The following is a 16,433-nucleotide window of genomic DNA, read 5'->3' as shown; positions in this document are numbered from 1 at the left end:
GGTGATTCTGGTTTATCTTCCTTTAATTGCCTGTGTCAAACATTGTGCTCCTGCAAAGAGAGCTTGTTCTTAATGGTAATAGCTTTTGAATTGAGTTGAAATCTGATTCTGAAAATACAAAGCCCAATAATCACAATAATTGAGCTGTGTGTATTTATCATACAGTATCAGGATTACCAGAGGGATAAGGAGGACTCAGCAGGCGGTATTTACTAGTTTATGGCACAATACCTCAAAACACATGCAGTGCAGACATGTGAGCACACACACACACAAAACACACACACACAGCATTGTGTATTTGTCTCAGTCAACAGTTATGCTGACCAAGTCTATAGTAGAAAAGTTCTTCACTGTGTCATCGTCTACATGTCAGTGTCTATGGTCATCATGCTGACAAAGTCTTTATAGTAGATGAGGTTCTTCTCAGGGTCGATGGCTGCCGACAGCATCTCCTCCATCTCCTGCTGAGTGAAGGGCTCACCTGGGTCAGATCACATTGTTTTTTATTACAATTTATTTGCAAATAAAAACACAAGCAAACATAAAGAAAAGACCACATACCAGCATGCAAAGGCACAAATGCACACATGCACACACAGACACTTTGTAGTGGTTTTGTGGCAGGTGAGGGGAATGTCTGCAGGATAATGTGCTACACTTCAATGCAAAAGCTGTTCTTTTTTTACACTGTGGAGTAAGATGGATGCTTCTGCTTTACCTTCCTGCGTCATGTACTTTGCCAGCTCCTCAGGCTCTAAGTGTCCTTTCTTCTGTTGGTCCAGAACCTGGGAACATGGTGTTTTTTGGGTTTTACCACACATCAGTAACTTAACACCATGGTATTATTATTACTCTGTTCACGGTTTGCTGTTCTCAGTGACTCGAAGCCAAACCCTGATAAAACCTCCTCTCCTTAAACAGACACATGGCCCACATGAGTACTTGTGGGCTACAGCTAACTGATTGGATTAGCAATCCTTAACATTTCACAGCCAGTTGACAGTTCAGACAGCCAAATGTTAAATGTTAAGTTGACATAGCAATGGCTTTTCCCTCTAAAGAGTTTGAAGGGATCTGCAGCTCCTAAACTACAAAACTGCAGAATACAGACTGAGTAGCAGTTGGTCTCACCTCAAAGGCCTGGAGCAGGAGGTCCTCAGGGATGGGACGGAACCTAACACACACACACACACACACGCACGCGCGCACACACACACACACACACACACACAGACACTGCATCACTATTAGTGTCTATCACCTGTAGTAGGGGGAGTAACCCCTCACTCTATGTCCAGAGCTGCTGATGGCGAGAGTTTGGCAAAGTTGCCTCTATGACACACTGCCTCCATAGCATTGACATGATAAGATGCCAAACATTCCTAAAGCTCATCTGGCATAAAATCCCAACCTATCTGCAGTCATCAAATGGGAATTAACATGGTGGAATTAACATGGCTTCTGTTGGTAACTTCCAAGCCCAAACTACTGTCTATCAATAGTCCTGGCTGTGTCTAAATGTGTCTTATGACATCTGTCACTGTGTCTATATAGCTGTGTATAAGTAGCAATGAACTGTATAGGACCCATTTTACCAAGGAGATCATTAAAGTTTCATCTAGTAGCTAGAGCAGTTTGTACACAGGGTTTTAGAGACAGCTGAAATGTTGCCAGGGTTGGGCTTCACAGGAATGGGTGTACTGGAGTATACATATTCCCAAGAGCAAAAAAGAGGCTTTAGGGGCCTATTTAAAATCCATTTAGCAACCTTAAGCACAGAAAAACACAAGTGGAACAGAAAGAGGTTAAATAATTTAAAGAAATTTCACATTTCATATTTTCTGTGAGGCGGTGAAGAGAGGCCGCCTGAAAGTTTAATGAGCAAGGACATTTCTGTACACAGTGGTAGTGACTGTAGTTTTCCCCCCACACATCAGCAGGGACCACCTCAACTTATTTACAAAATGTAAAATACAACTGAAAACATTTGTCAGCCAGAGACCATTACTTGCTCCCCTGAAAATTACAAAATTTCCAAATTCAGCATACTTATTAATTCAGTTGTTGGGGACACAAAATGGCGCAAGTGGCAGCAGCCAATAATATTTACGAGTGATGTTAGAAGAGTCTTACTTGCGCTCCAACAGGACTTTGGTCATGGTTGGGAGGAACCTCTCAAAGTGGATGTATCCTGTGCGGTCCTCCTCCACCTGGCAGAACAGGACAGTTGTTGGGATCATTTTTCTCCTAAACTACATTTATCCTTTAACAACAAGTTCAGAATGTTAGGGAGCCTAAAATGTTTTAACTAGCAAAAGTCTGACTGCTCATAACTTCACCTTGTGTAGCTTCAAAGGCAAGATTAAAAAAAGACAACATCTTTATCTATATCTTATGTCTCTGTCATGCACATCCGGTGATCCTAACACTTCATTTGAGCTACAGCATGTAAATACTAAGCGCTATATTCAAAATTGAGATTAAATTTCATTATGGCAGTGCCATGACATCACCATGAGATGTTTATTATCCAGATTCCCCCAGCAGGTAGACAGCATGACTGATATTATCTGAAAAATCACTACTTGAGAATTGCAGACAAGAGCAAAGCCTAGCTCTCCTTCCTTCCCTCCGTCATCATTCAGTAAATTGACTGACTGATGGTTTGGCTGACTGATTCATTCATTCACCCATAACAATACTGTGCTGACCTCAGCTATAACGTCATGCAGCTCTGCCTCAGTGGGGAAGCAGCCGAGGGAGCGGATGATGGTGCCAATCTCCCTGGGAAACAAACACACCACAGGCAGTGAACAGGGCAGCTTTGGTTTATAACATCACTACTGTATGTCAGATTACATTATGTAACTACATGTAAAGACCATGATGTCCATGATGGTGTCAAACAAAGATCAAGGCATGTTTTGTTCCTTCAGCTGTACAGACAGTCCTTGATGGTGCCAGGTTCTGTGACTCAAAACCCAGAAGAGGGACAAGATGGATAAGCATACCAAAACAATGTGTTAAGATGGGATAAGACATTTACAAATACATATGTAACTGGTAAGAAACTTGGTATGAAAGTTGGTCAAGTGGGCTGCTCCCATCACAGATATTTTGAGTAGGCCCATAATATGGTTAAAACTATTTTATTACCTTATACCAGTGGTTTTGAAACTATGGGTTGGGACATTTTCTTTGGCTTTTCATCCCAAAAAGCACATTAACCAGCCTGGGTCCTAGCAGGAGGAGAAAGTTTAGGAACCACCACCTCACATTATACTGTGTGAACTCACCTGACATCCACTGTTCTGTTGGACTCATGGTCAAACGCTTCAAAAGCTGCACTGATCTTCTTGTGGACCTCTGACACTATGGCCTCTGACACACAGAGAGCCAGCCAGGGAAAACCAGGAATTCAGACAAGGAGACAACGGATCAATCAGTCAGTTAATGAGCAAGTGACTTGGTGAATGAGTGAGTGAAAGGAGTGAGAGAGTAGTTAACAAATGTTGACGTTTTCAATGAATGGCTGTATGAATGAGTGAGGGATTGAGAGCTTCAGAGAAGAGTCTTGTAAACATGTACGGCTGTTGGATGCGTCTAAGCAATAAAAGTAACATTAAGCTAGTGGCCGCTAAGGCTCTTCAAATAGCTGCTTTCATATGGCGCTATCTGAACGCGATAATTAGACAGCACATACGAACCTGCACTGTCCTTGTCCTCCGCCATGCTTTTTGTTTACTATCTGTTGCCTAGAGACGGACTGGTGTCGTCACCACTGAAGGGAAGCTAGCTGATAACACCAAGAACATATTTTCAGGACTAACATTAATTATTTAATAAAATCTTTGTAAACAATAATAAGAACCAAATATTCATGAATCACTATGACAAAAAAAATCATATAATTTTTTATTTAATAATATTTTTTTATTTAATTGGGTTTTTGTTTTTGTTTCAAACATCTTGTATTCCTTGTTATTACACAAGGGCTTCTGCAGCTAAATACATTATTCAGCCTCATCAACAGGACTTGTTGTCCAAGAAAGCAAATGCTTCATTAATATTTTGCGAGATCCAAAACAAGCATTGTGCCACATGTTAAGAGACAGAGAGAGAAAGACAAAGAAGCATTTGCTTTATTTTTTCCAGCTGTATAAATGTGCAAAACTTAAAATTAAAAAAAGAAATTTACAGCAAAACAATAGTCATTCCGTTCATATTGTTAAAATACATTCCAGGTGTTCAGATCAAGATTAAGTTTAATATTGCATGACATCAAATGTTATTTGGACAGCGGCTTCACGTCCACAATATTGCGTAGCTGAAAATAGGCCTGCAGGCTAAAGACTCCTGCAGAAGGCTGTAGCTCATAGAGTAGCAGTACAGTATGATCCTCACATGCTTCACAACCTGCTCAGTGCTTGGACACACACGCACAAAATCCTCATCAAAATATACTGTAGCTTCCTGGATCATACAAGAGGGCAAGCAAACACAATGAGACTTGGTCAATACTGCATTCATTTTTCATTTGTTTTTTAATTAAACATAATTTACTAAGTAAATGTAAGAACTGTGTTTGACATTGTTTCCCTTGAGCAAAATCTCAAAGAAACCCGAATTTCATTTCATGGCACACTAGTGTGCTTTGGCACACCGGCTGAGAACTGAGCGGTCAGTAAATAAATCACCAGCTTAACTACAGAAGAGTACAGAGAGCCGCTGGTGCATAAATACAGAGTGCAAAAGCCAAGCCGAGAGAATAGGACAAATCGAATGTGTACATGAAATCATTGTGTCTAGTGACAGCTGAGGAGGCGGACAGGAATACTGATGAAGGGAGGCAAGTAGACTGTGACCCCACCATCCAATAAAGTAGCACTGAATTTAATGGTACAGTAAGTAGGCTAATAGTGGAGTGATCAATGTCTCTAACTACCCCAGAAAAAGGCGTGAATACTATGAAAGTGCACTTGAATTAACTTGTCAGGTATGACAGAAGAGGGGAAATAAATACAGTTAAAGCAAACTAAATATCCAACATCCAATTTTCAAATCGACAGTTAAAATTGTACAAGATGATGAAACTGTCTCGCTGGCTTTGCCAAGAAAGAACATTACAAAATAATAACTTCTATTAGTGATGGCTTCAGTTTTACTAAAGGGATACCATTGCATTTTGAATTTAGGACTTTTGTCCTTCGGCCCTTCTAGAAACGTTCGCACTCCTAATTAAAACCAACAGGCACTGGTAGCTGCAAGCTTGTGAACAGTGCTACCCATTCGTTTTAATGAAGAATGCAGAAACTTTATTCCAACATCGTGACAAGTGCTTGGTGAGGAATACTTTCAATTGATGAGGTCTCACTTAGTTAGTTAAGTACCATCCACTTGTTTATCAGACCAATGAGATGGATAGAAAAATTCAATCTGAGTCAGATGCAGAAAAAGATTTGTGGGGATGATTAAATGTCCCTTCAGATGAGAGAGGTACTGAGTGACTCTGTCTTCAGTCGTCCACAGGCGGGACCCAAGTGGTTACAACTAGTCTGTGTGTGTGTGTGTGTGTGCGCGTGTGTTCATATCTCTGGTTGCCCCTGATGCACTGGGACTTCATGTCCCTGCCCCTGTTCTGAGATTTGTAGTCCATTCTGCTCTTCTATTTCCTGCCTGGGTTCCTCTCCTTGTGTCTTTACTTCCTGTCCAGGAGGTACTTCCTCTTTAGGCTCCGCCTCTTCTTGATGCGGCTTCTGTTCATGCTCTCCGCCTCCCTGTATCTCCTCCTCCTCTCTCTGCCCCCCGGCTCCTGTCTTCTTCTGCTCCTCAGTGTCCTGCTCCTGGTGAGGTGCATTGTTGTTGTTGGAGTCCTGTGTGGTAAAGAGTGTGAGGTGAGGTCATTACAGTCCACTAAAACTGAAGCTGAGCGTGAAACGGAGTACATCTCAGTAAACAAAAATAAAATATTAACTTAAAAAAATAAAACTACCTACAGTAGATCTAGATCTGTATTGCTGGTTAAACATAAAAACAATCCTGTCAGTTATGGACAGCTGTGGTTTAAAGCCATAATGAAATTAAAAATGACCTTTTCACCTTATCAGCTAATTCTCCATATCATAATGTACACTTATTTTACAATAAATGCACAAAAATTGACAAAAGTTTTATTCTGTCGTATTTTTTTCAAAAATCAAAAATTTGTTTTGATTCCTGGAAAAGAAATTTACTCATTTTGAAGAAGTTGGAATGTGTGAGAGCTGAAGATTATGTGCATTATCTGCAAACCACTGAGTCACTTTCCATGTTTGCCCTGGTCCAACTTGCCCACTTTTAAACAGTCCCTCCCAGCATTATGCTCCACCCCAGAATCCAGTTTCAACCAGAAATATGTTGCATTACGGAAGCAAGTTCCCATCAAAATGCCGTTTCCTTGTGACTTTAAAAGCCGGTGTTTTGTTCCGTGTCAGGGACCTGGTGACCTCTCTGTGTGCTTTATTTCTGTGCTTCAGGTTTGTCCAGTACAGTGAGGCAGCAGATGCCAAATGGAGATGTCTGCATAGAAGTATTACATCATTGTCTGTGGGCAGGCCTGTAAAGCCCCATGAGGCTCTCAGTACTAACCATGGAAACCCGACCTGTTCAATTTGGTTTTTAGTTTCATTTGTACTTTGTGTCTGGGCACACAACACCTCACACGCTCAGCTTTCACCCTTATATCATCCTACACTCATATCTGATTATACCGCCTGACCACACTGTATTCTGTTTAGTTCTTGTATTTATAATTTAGTTTATATAGTTTGAATAAAACCTTTCTTAAATGTTTACTGTGTGTTGTCCGTCTGACATCAGCTAATCTTTACCTCTCTATCTACGTGTGAGGCAGTGGATGAAAAAGGATTTCCCAGATAAGAGAGGTGAAGAGAGAAAGAGTGTGTGTGTGTGCATACATGTACCTGTGTGTGAGGAGGTAAGGGAGGAGATAGCAGCTCAGAAGGAGCCAGCAGACCGTCCTGGTTTAGATCCTGAGTCTGGAGTAAGAAATCTACCATGGATACCACCTGAAACACAGAAACACACACACATGCACACACACAGGGTCAGGTAAACAGGGCAGAGAGTGTGTATATGCAGGTATTAGGTATGCACACAAAAACAAAACGGGTGCAAGAAAACACAGTGCACAAGCAGAATAATACATAGAGAGAAAGAGAGGGGGAGAAAGCTCTAACAAACACTCAATAAAAATAAGTTATATAAGTCATACATCTAAAAAACTATTTACTAAGGGATCTAAATTTATATGCAAAGAATTCCATTACACACTAGAGATGAGAGATGCAATTATGTACATACACAGAGACGTACATAGTTACATACTGCAAAGTGTAGCTTTATATCTGTTAGCGCTCACACACCCACAACCACACCCACTCTTTCTCACCCGCTCATTGGCCTTTGCTCCAGGTGCATTGTGGGAGTTGTAGTCTGACAGCAGTTTCATCATCTCCAGGCCGTCCATGTGACCGCTGCGATCATAGTCATAGAGACGAAACAGGAAGAACACCTCTGACACAAAGCAGAAAGAGAACGACGTGTTTTAATACCAAAGATATTTTACATTTGTTACTACTGTAGTATAACTGCTGTTAAGAGCCAGTATCGGTATGCAGTGAATACAGCAGCAGAATATGATGTGTAGTATGAAATTGTACTACTGTACACAAACACACACACACACACACACACATTTGCATTTGCGGTTGCATATAGTACCGTATGTTCTCAGCTGGTGGTTTAGAAGTTCTGTGTCACAGACAAACAGCTTAGGCAGGGGAATCTGATATATTGAGTTGTGACTTTATGGCACAGGTAAAAAAATTGGTTCCCAAAGCCAAAGTGTTTGAAAACTACTGTGTTACAACAGCGGTTCCCCACATGGGGTCCTGGGACCCCCAGAGATCAATGAGGGGGTTGTAGAAGGACCCAACTTGAGAAATAGTTAAATTTCTCTAATATTTAATTCACCAGGTGTTTGTACAATTAGAGTATGTATGAATTTGGTAATAGTTTTCAGTCTCTTAAAAGTTACCGCAACTACAGTATTGAGAGTTATACAGTTATTTCCAGATCAAATAATACCACAAACAGATGTCTTCAATTGGGGTCCATAAAGAAAAACTTTGTCAAATGATGGTCTGTGGGCTAACACATATCTGTGTCCGTGGCATGAAAAGGTTTGGGAAGCCCTGTTAGAATATTACACCAGTGGTACACAGAGAGGCCAGGAGGTGGTGCTGTCTACCTTGCTCCCAGGTGCTGATTTCAGGTCCTCCCTGGCCATCCTTCAGACTGGCCTGGATGTAGCTCTGCAGCAGCCTGTGAGAGACAGAGCATACAGCACAACTCATCAATAAGACAAGTCTGTTGCATCAATAATGTGACCTTCAGCCAAGAAAACAGAAAACAGCCTGCTATCCAAATCCATCCTTGTTACTGGTTTGACATACAGGGGCGGTCTTATCATTAGGCAAAGGTATAGCTGCCCTAGGCCCCGGCAGCCAGAGGGCCCCACAAGACTATCAAGACTGTGGAGTAATATAAGCTGTTGTTTGCTGCATTCGTCACAAATATCCCTCGCCTACAGGGGTCGATTGAAGGAGGCAAAGGATGTGAGGAGCCTCTTGTAATAACAGCTATTTTGTTGCAGTTCTATGATCAATAAATGCAATTAAAACCATCAATTGATTGTTGTATATGAAATATATCAGGCAGGTCAATGTAAGAAATAAAGCAGGCAGGTCATACTTAAATAAATTTAAGTCAATTAAGGAAAACTGGTGAAACCCCCAAAAATGATGAAAATCACACAATTACTTCAATGCACTTGAATTTTGTTTATAAAGCTGTAGGGTGCCCCTTCACCCTGATGAAGGTACACTGCTGAAAAATGTTGGTTATCTTATAAATACATGTATTTTATAAAATACATTACATAAAGCATACATTTTGTTAAGACAGTGTTATTTTTAATCCTTTTCTTTTATCTAGGCTAATAAACTGCTTATCATCACCTTTATTCACCTTTAGTTTGCTTTTTTTTAAATCAAATTGGTAAAATCCAACAGTGTTAGCATTGACCTATGCAATGACACAATAATAAACCAGCACAGTCAAGTATTTCTTTTTTACAACACAACAAAGACAAGTGCGCATAATGTACAATAAACATATAGACAATGCATTCACACAACTTACACCAATAAAAGGGTCAAATATACCAAAAAATAAACTATATGCAAGTAGTTAGTGGAGTTCAGTTATGTACAATTTACAAACTGTGTTACATTACAGGGTGTTACCATGAGGTAGCAGTGCCATTTGCAGGGCAATATTTACTGGTAGACAGGTGAGCCTGTACCTGCAATCACTGTTTATAAGGCCTTTGATTTACTAGTTTTTTACTGGCACTGACAGCATGGACTGCTAACCTTTACATGTCTACCATGTGTGGAACTATTGTTGTATGTCCAGATAAGACTAGGTCTATTGATTGTGCGAATGGAGGAAGATCTGTCTGTTGTGATCAGCTTGCCATCTAATATTTTGTCAAGAAGCCTTTCCTGTCCCGTCTGGAAACCTAATGGTTCCATTAGAAGCTTGTGGCCTCGGTAACCTGGGGGGATAAACAAGAGAGAATTAATAACGCCTGTTATGTAGCCCACTTTCTCAAATTTGTTGGATTTCCACAATCTTACCTGAACCAATTCAAAGTGAATTATCTCTTGTTGAATCATCACCATTCCACTGTCTGCCCAATCAGCCTGGAGCTTGTCGTCTGCTGGTGGCGGTAAGCTTGTTCAGTAACTGGAAGAAAGTATGTTGACTGTATTGTGTAGATGGTTGTCCTGGAGGTTCAGCAGTGGTGGTTTATGTCAAACCAGCAGAAAGGACGGATCCGAATATCAGCAGGTTGTTTTCTGGCATTCAAGAGACATCAGGACATGACTGCCATTCTCCGCTGTGTTTATTGCAACAAGCCCATGTCACTTTGATTTTGCTGCCCTTGGTGGTTATTTCTTTATCACACAACACTGCTCCACATTGGTGACATGTTTGGAAAAGCTTCATGAGTTTTGACTCGTTCACAATCCATTGTCTTTGACTCCGTCCTCCTGTTTCTTCTGGGACACCGTCAGAGGTTGATCCCTCGCTGGAGGCAGAGCGGCTGGTGAAGGCTATGAGACCGGGATCAGCAGGGTCGCTGGAGGAAGAGGCAACAGAGCTCAAGCTGATGTCCATCACTGCAGTCTGTGCTGTGGTGTCCATTTGGCCCGACTCCTGTTGTTTCACCTGATTAAAAGTAAACATGTTTAGTTATCAGTCCTAATGTTTACATGCAAGTCAGTAGCTCTCAAGTGAAAACCAATGTTTTTTTACTTGCATGTAGAAATTATACAGTAATGTTATTCTAACAAATAGAATACATCCAAAATGAATGGCATGGGTCAATTTTAAATAATGAAGAAATGCAGCATGACCCATGGTGATGTTAGGACTGGACTGTCCAATGTAAACTTAGTAATTCATTCTCACTTGCTGTATAACGATATTTTAAAAAGCATATTTCAGAAGTGGCTCACTGCTCCAGCGTTCAGCTGTTCAATCAATCACATACTGGCCTGATGCAGACATCTGCGCACATTCACTGATCTTCACAACATATGACAGGGTTTGTTACAGGAAGAATGTTGTAAAGATCTGCGCAGACGCCTGAAGAATTTTCCGTAATGTCTCAATATTATATATATTATATCTCCATGTTATATTTCAAACTTACCCTTCTGCTTTGCTCTGGAGAGCGCAGGATGCGGACTGACGGGACAGCTTTATCGTTCAGGAAATGTCGCATCGTGTCGGTCCTCATCTCCCTCTTTTCAAAATAGTCCGCCGGGACAAAATGCGCTGAGCAGACAATATACTTTTTGAGTTCCTCCGGCGGGGTATTTGCGTCGAGATTCAGGGCGACGAGCCACAGCTTGAGCCGCTCAGCATCCCTGAGCGGGAGTCTGTGAAACATCAGCGCAGTCCGAGTCACTGCTTTATTTGTGCAAGTCTTCACAGCGCAGGAACGAGGCATACTGTCAGATAGGTATCAAATCTGAATATCAGATCTAACGATGATAAATAGAACTTGCACCACTACTGCTGCCTTCTTCTTCTTCTTCTTGTATTTTAACGGCAGTTGGCATCCAGCTTAAAGGTGCATTACCGCCACCTACTGCTCCGGAGTGTGGATCAGAGCGACATATCCTCATAAACTTGTGTTTTTTATTTAATTCAGAAGACTTGACCGACAAGCCCTACTGCTGATGCTCTCCATGATCTAAACAAAATTATGTTAATAATGAAATTACATGAATCATAACAAAATGAATGTAATTAATTCCAGCTTCCCTCATCTCTGCTACCGTTACCTCCGAATGCCCCACTGTCTGCTACCCTGATCAGTGTTCACCACACAACCTGAATGGAATTTAATCGTCAGCCATGTTGATAATATTGCAACCCAGTCCCTCAAAAAAGTTGAAACTAGTTGAACTTTTGACAGAGCGCAGGTAAATGTCATCCGGTAACAGACTTCATCAGCCAGTAAAATTTCTACAGACTGCTTTAAAAGGTTTTGAAACACGCAACCTAGATGGTTTCAACGCGTATTTGTCTATGAATGTGACGGATGTTACAGTAAATGTCCCATGTGCACGCCGCCTTAACGCATGACCCAACTTACCAAGAGGAGCAGCCACCACATCAAAAAGTACTGGGTTCAAGGGAGAGTTATGGTGTTTATAATTCATTCATTCATTTTCTACTCGCTTAATCCTTTTCTGGGTTGCAGGTGGCTGGAACCTAATCCCTACACCCTGTACAGGTGCGGGGTTAGCAACAGAGCCGCCCCTGTGTTTACAGTGTGTATGGTATAAATGCTGTCTCAGAGGCCGCTCCACACTGCATCAGACTTCAGGTTAGAATCAGGAGCTTTCTGTGTCGACTCGTGTTTTGTCCTTCACACAGACTGTCTCGTCAGCATTATGCAGCAGCCCACGTCTCAAGGCTCAGCAAAAACCCTGTTCTAGAGAGGATACAACGTATGTGTGTGTGTATGTGTGTGTGTGTGAGAGAGAGATACATGTTGTTAGAATGTGCTTGTTGGAAACGCCCTTTCTATCAATTCTGACTGTACACAGGCTTCCCTCTGTGAATCTGCTCAATGTGCATTAACATTTGTATGTAATTTAACTAAGGAAGTGCCCTTCCTACCCACTGTAATTTTAAAAAAGCTACAACACAAACATGTTACAGCCTATAGACTCGAGACAGTAAGCTAACAGCATGATAAAGTCGTCTTAAAGTACACATACAGTAATCTTATCAGTCAGTGTGAGACATGCGGCCACATCCTCACCTCCTACACACTGCAGCCCACAAATTGATCACCTCATGGTTTACTTCCACTCATGTGTCCCTCATTTTGTGCCCCAAAACAAATTAAACCTGCAATCTAAAATGGGTCAGCACATAAGAGACAGAGATGTGAAAGCCAGTGTAATATGTGTGAGGATAACAATCTTTCCCCCTAACACTGTGAAGGAAGAATAGCCTATTTCACAGCTAAGGTATAATCTAGTGTTATTGCACATGTAATCTTATCAGTATGTGGTGCATTAGCACAGCAGCCAAAGTCCACAGAGAGCCAGACAATAGCTACTGGGCCCATCAAAATAGACTCCAGGCTGAAAACAATTAAGATGTACTTTATACGTTTCCAGGAAATTATAACATCCATAAGTATTTATTTGGACATATTGTGTCTCTGACTTTGGCACTAACTACTGTGTCATCTTTTGGCTAAACAATGAATGACAGAGAATATCTATATTCCATGACATGCATAGTTTAATAGTGGCACAACGATACATGCATGCAGTCTGAAGAGACCGAGCTTCACATTAATTTTACCCTCTGGGGGAAAGATTAGAGTTTCAAGCTGTTCGGTTTAGACACCAGAAATTAAAAGTGCTACAGGAACTGTATCAGTCCCTCTCAACTCAAGGCAGCAATTGAGAGCAATTTTTATTTGTCTTACATCTTACAATGTTCACCTTTATGACCCCATTCATGAGTTGGCCGCGGTGCAGCACATAGTCCAGAGGTCACTCACCTGCGGTCCTCCTGTCCAGAGCCAAAGGGATTGGCTAGCTCTGCGGGAGGGGGAGGGGCATCTGCTGACTCCTCTCTATGGGATAAACAAATAAAAATGTAAATAACAAATGCAAACATAAACAGAGACATAAAAAATAAATATTAACACTTTAACGCCTTATTGCTCTTCCTTTTCTTTCCTCTTGTACTTATTCCTTCAAGTTATTGTACTGCTATCTGCCCATCCATGTCAGTTTGTGTATGTCATGTTTTATTATTACATACCTAACTACAGTCAAGACGTGATGTTATATAATGAAGATATTTCACCTTCCCTTTTCCCTTACTGCATTCTTACCTTTCTCTTACCTTAGGTGTATATTTAAGTCAACACACATTAACCCATATCAACTAAGTTTCTTATCTGTGTATCCCTCCTAAGACGGAACATTCCAATCCACAAAATAAACAGAAAATCCTCAGGATGGAAAGCCACTCTGTCTTTTTAATGTGTATTCCTTGATCATCCTTGATTAATTAATTAGATAAAATCCAAACCAAGAAAATATTGGCCTCATACGCCACGGTGGCGGACACTTGCATCCAAAGGAAAATCATGAGTGTTAACATTTTCATTAGGAGTGGCTCAAACTCCTTTCTGTACTCTTATATAAGCAGAACACACTAATTATGCAGCTGCAGCCTTGTCTGTGAAATCCCTCTCAATATGAGGACAGAATGGCAGGAAAGATAACTATGTTGCAGCACCAGCTAATCCACTCATTCAGAAATACAGCTGTAGTGTATCACACCCTGGCCTACACTGTATATGTATATACAGTACCTTTGTGTCCCTGGCATTCCTGGTGCAGCCAGACAGAGGTGTGTGAGCAGGAACAGAGACAGGACACGTGGCACCAACCTGTCCAGGCGAGGCTCCATTGGCACACCTACAAGCACACAGCCATGTCACAACCTCACATGACATCATTATAGTACTATAATGTATTACAGCGACAGGCGTCCATCATGCATCTATCGGCATCTGTACTCCAGTATCCACAGCAGCCAATTCTTTGGCTAAAGAACTGAATAGGCATAGTAGAGTGGAAAAGAACAAAATAATTGAATGTCCAAATAATTCTTCTAAGGGGCAGGGCAGTATCTAATATATACTAAAATACATCTGAGTATTTATGATATATTAGTTATGAATTGGTCATCCTACTGATATATCAGATAATCATTCAAGAAAAATGTTAACAATGTTTTCAATGCTGCAGCCCACCACTGTAGCCTAAAGATGATATAAAGATGATCTGGGCTTATAGTTTATGGCGTGTGTATGTGTGTGTGTGTGTGAGAGAGAGAGAGAAAGAGAGAGAGAGAGAGAGAGAGAGAGAGAGCGAGAGAGAGAGAGAGAGAGAGAGAGAGAGAGAGAGAGAGAGAGAGGGGGTGGAAAGAGAGAGAGAAATCAATTAAAACGTCTCCAATCTTTTTTCATCTCATGCCTTTATTGTCCCCAAAGGCCAATTAATCTGTGTGCCCGCGCGTGCGTCCTAGAAATCAGTAAAGGTTGCTAACCTTTTTAGACACGTAGCTGTAAAACATGTACTTAATTTAATTCCCGTAGTGGAGGCTGTGTGCTGCCTTGTCCCACTGAAATGTACAGGACGGTGTAGCTACATTACAGCAAACTGCACTCTCTCCCTCCTGAGTCCTGTCAAGTAGCAGTGATGCTAAACCCGAGGCTCACACAGCCGCGCATGTCCCATAGACCAACTCACTGTAGCATGGATACAGCTTAAATATGAACAGAGCGGATATGAATTATAAACATTTAGGGTTTCCGATAGAGTCAAATCATATTGACTTTCTCCCTTGCGGCCACATGTAATAAACTGCGGGCCTGAATTAAAACAATTGACTGATGAGACAATTTTGATTATAGCATCAAATTGCAGTTTAGCATTTTTTTAAGGCTAAATGCTAATTATTAACACCACTCAGTGAAGCAGCACGCATATTGAAACCCACTGTAACCTCATAAGGTATTTAGCTAACTAAGCCCACATGCTACAATAGGAGTGGATTCATCATGTTCATATCGTCAAGCTGCAGCCTGCTGCCTCTGCTACTCTACCGGGATAAGAAGCCTAACTTACCTCTCTGCATAGCTGATGTGGAGACGGCAAAACGCGTTCAACCGGGCAGATTTTAGGTTCATAGGTTCATAACGGGAGAATACCGCCGTCCCGCACCGCCCTGCTTGCTCGCGCCTCCCGGTCTGCACTGCGCAACGGCGGCGATACGACACGCGCGCTCCCTGCCACGGAGACCAGAGACTGTTTTGGTCAATGACAGGGTCCACGTGGAACATCAGAGCAGCTTTCGTGTCAGTGAGTTCGCAGAGGCAGAGTCTGTTTCTGTCTCCGGGTTTTCCGCCCCGCCACGTCCTCCGCCCAGACTGGATGGATTCCGGTAGTAGGGGAGACCGGGACAGTTGTAACACATTCAGCACAATGGTTGCTGGTACGAGTTCTCTGAGACTTTGGTACAAACTACCCCCATTTGTCTAGAAAATACACTACTAGTGAAAAGTTTGGACACACGCAGTTTTCTTTATTTTCACTATTTTCCACATTGTAGAATCATAGTAAAGACATCAAAACTATGAAATAACACAAATGGAATTATGCAGTGACCAAAAAATGTTAAACAAATCAAAACTGTCTTATATTTTAGATTCTTTAAAGTGGCCACCATTTGCCTTGATGGAAAGGCAAAGGTTTTGGAAAGAAATTCATACATAGGCATTAACTTCACTGTTTATATTTGTCTAAGAAACACATTTCAAGCGTTTAAGCGTAAGCCTTTAGATCAAAATGGCTTTAAGATAATGAAAAATATAGTACATTCAATTAGGTGTGTCCACACTTTTGACTGGTAGTGTAATAATCCCTTAGACATCTACTACAAGATCACAGATTTATGTGCGGTAATGTCAAATACAAAGTTCCACTTTTACAACCTGTCCTATAGGCCTACTGGGGTAACACTAACTGAAGAAAAAAAGAAAACTTACTGAAATAAGGCCCATTGTGAAATTTATACAAACATTTTATTGACGAATGTTTGAATATACTGCAGCAAAATAAATGTAAGTGACATAACATTTCCAACATTTTAGGATTTTCAAAACTTAAAATCTGTTTTGTAAA

General features: G+C 41.2%; 2 protein-coding genes across 2 annotated transcripts; both read right to left on the bottom strand.

The window, feature by feature from the left end:
* Window positions 1-227: 227 nt before the first annotated feature.
* On the bottom strand, window positions 228-3,735 carry drc8 (dynein regulatory complex subunit 8). The gene is made up of 7 exons (XM_078283341.1): window positions 3,711-3,735; window positions 3,300-3,384; window positions 2,715-2,787; window positions 2,137-2,213; window positions 1,135-1,177; window positions 722-788; window positions 228-484 (listed from the first exon to the last, which is right to left on the bottom strand). The coding sequence occupies exons 1-7, from the start codon at window positions 3,733-3,735 to the stop codon at window positions 366-368; spliced, it is 489 nt and encodes a 162-aa protein (XP_078139467.1). The 3' UTR covers window positions 228-365.
* Window positions 3,736-3,975: 240 nt separating this feature from the next.
* On the bottom strand, window positions 3,976-15,625 carry cgref1 (cell growth regulator with EF-hand domain 1). The gene is made up of 7 exons (XM_071909432.2): window positions 15,378-15,625; window positions 14,057-14,162; window positions 13,232-13,306; window positions 8,315-8,388; window positions 7,454-7,578; window positions 6,966-7,070; window positions 3,976-5,876 (listed from the first exon to the last, which is right to left on the bottom strand). Exons 1-7 carry the CDS (start codon window positions 15,385-15,387, stop codon window positions 5,589-5,591), a joined length of 783 nt encoding a protein of 260 aa, XP_071765533.2. The 5' UTR covers window positions 15,388-15,625; the 3' UTR covers window positions 3,976-5,588.
* Between the last annotated feature and the right edge of the window lie 808 nt (window positions 15,626-16,433).

Source organism: Centroberyx gerrardi, chromosome 1, assembly GCF_048128805.1.
Source record: "Centroberyx gerrardi isolate f3 chromosome 1, fCenGer3.hap1.cur.20231027, whole genome shotgun sequence".
In the NCBI taxonomy this organism is placed as follows: Eukaryota; Metazoa; Chordata; class Actinopteri; order Beryciformes; family Berycidae; genus Centroberyx; species Centroberyx gerrardi.
Note: the sequence above shows the minus strand (reverse complement) of the source record. Positions and strands in the feature narration are given on the sequence as shown.

Excerpts from the sequence above, each read along its gene's own strand:
- drc8 (XM_078283341.1), bottom strand. The coding sequence starts at position 3,735 with ATGGCGGAGGACAAGGACAGTGCAG. Across the intron at positions 2,214-2,714 it reads TGCATGACGTTATAGCTGAG|GTGGAGGAGGACCGCACAGG; the intron begins GTCAGCACAGTA and ends CTGTTCTGCCAG. Across the intron at positions 1,178-2,136 it reads AAAGTCCTGTTGGAGCGCAA|GTTCCGTCCCATCCCTGAGG; the intron begins GTAAGACTCTTC and ends TGTGTGTGTTAG.
- cgref1 (XM_071909432.2), bottom strand. Across the intron at positions 8,389-13,231 it reads TCTGGACAGGAGGACCGCAG|GCTGCTGCAGAGCTACATCC; the intron begins GTGAGTGACCTC and ends TGTCTCTCACAG. Across the intron at positions 7,071-7,453 it reads GAGCAAAGGCCAATGAGCGG|GTGGTATCCATGGTAGATTT; the intron begins GTGAGAAAGAGT and ends TCTGTGTTTCAG.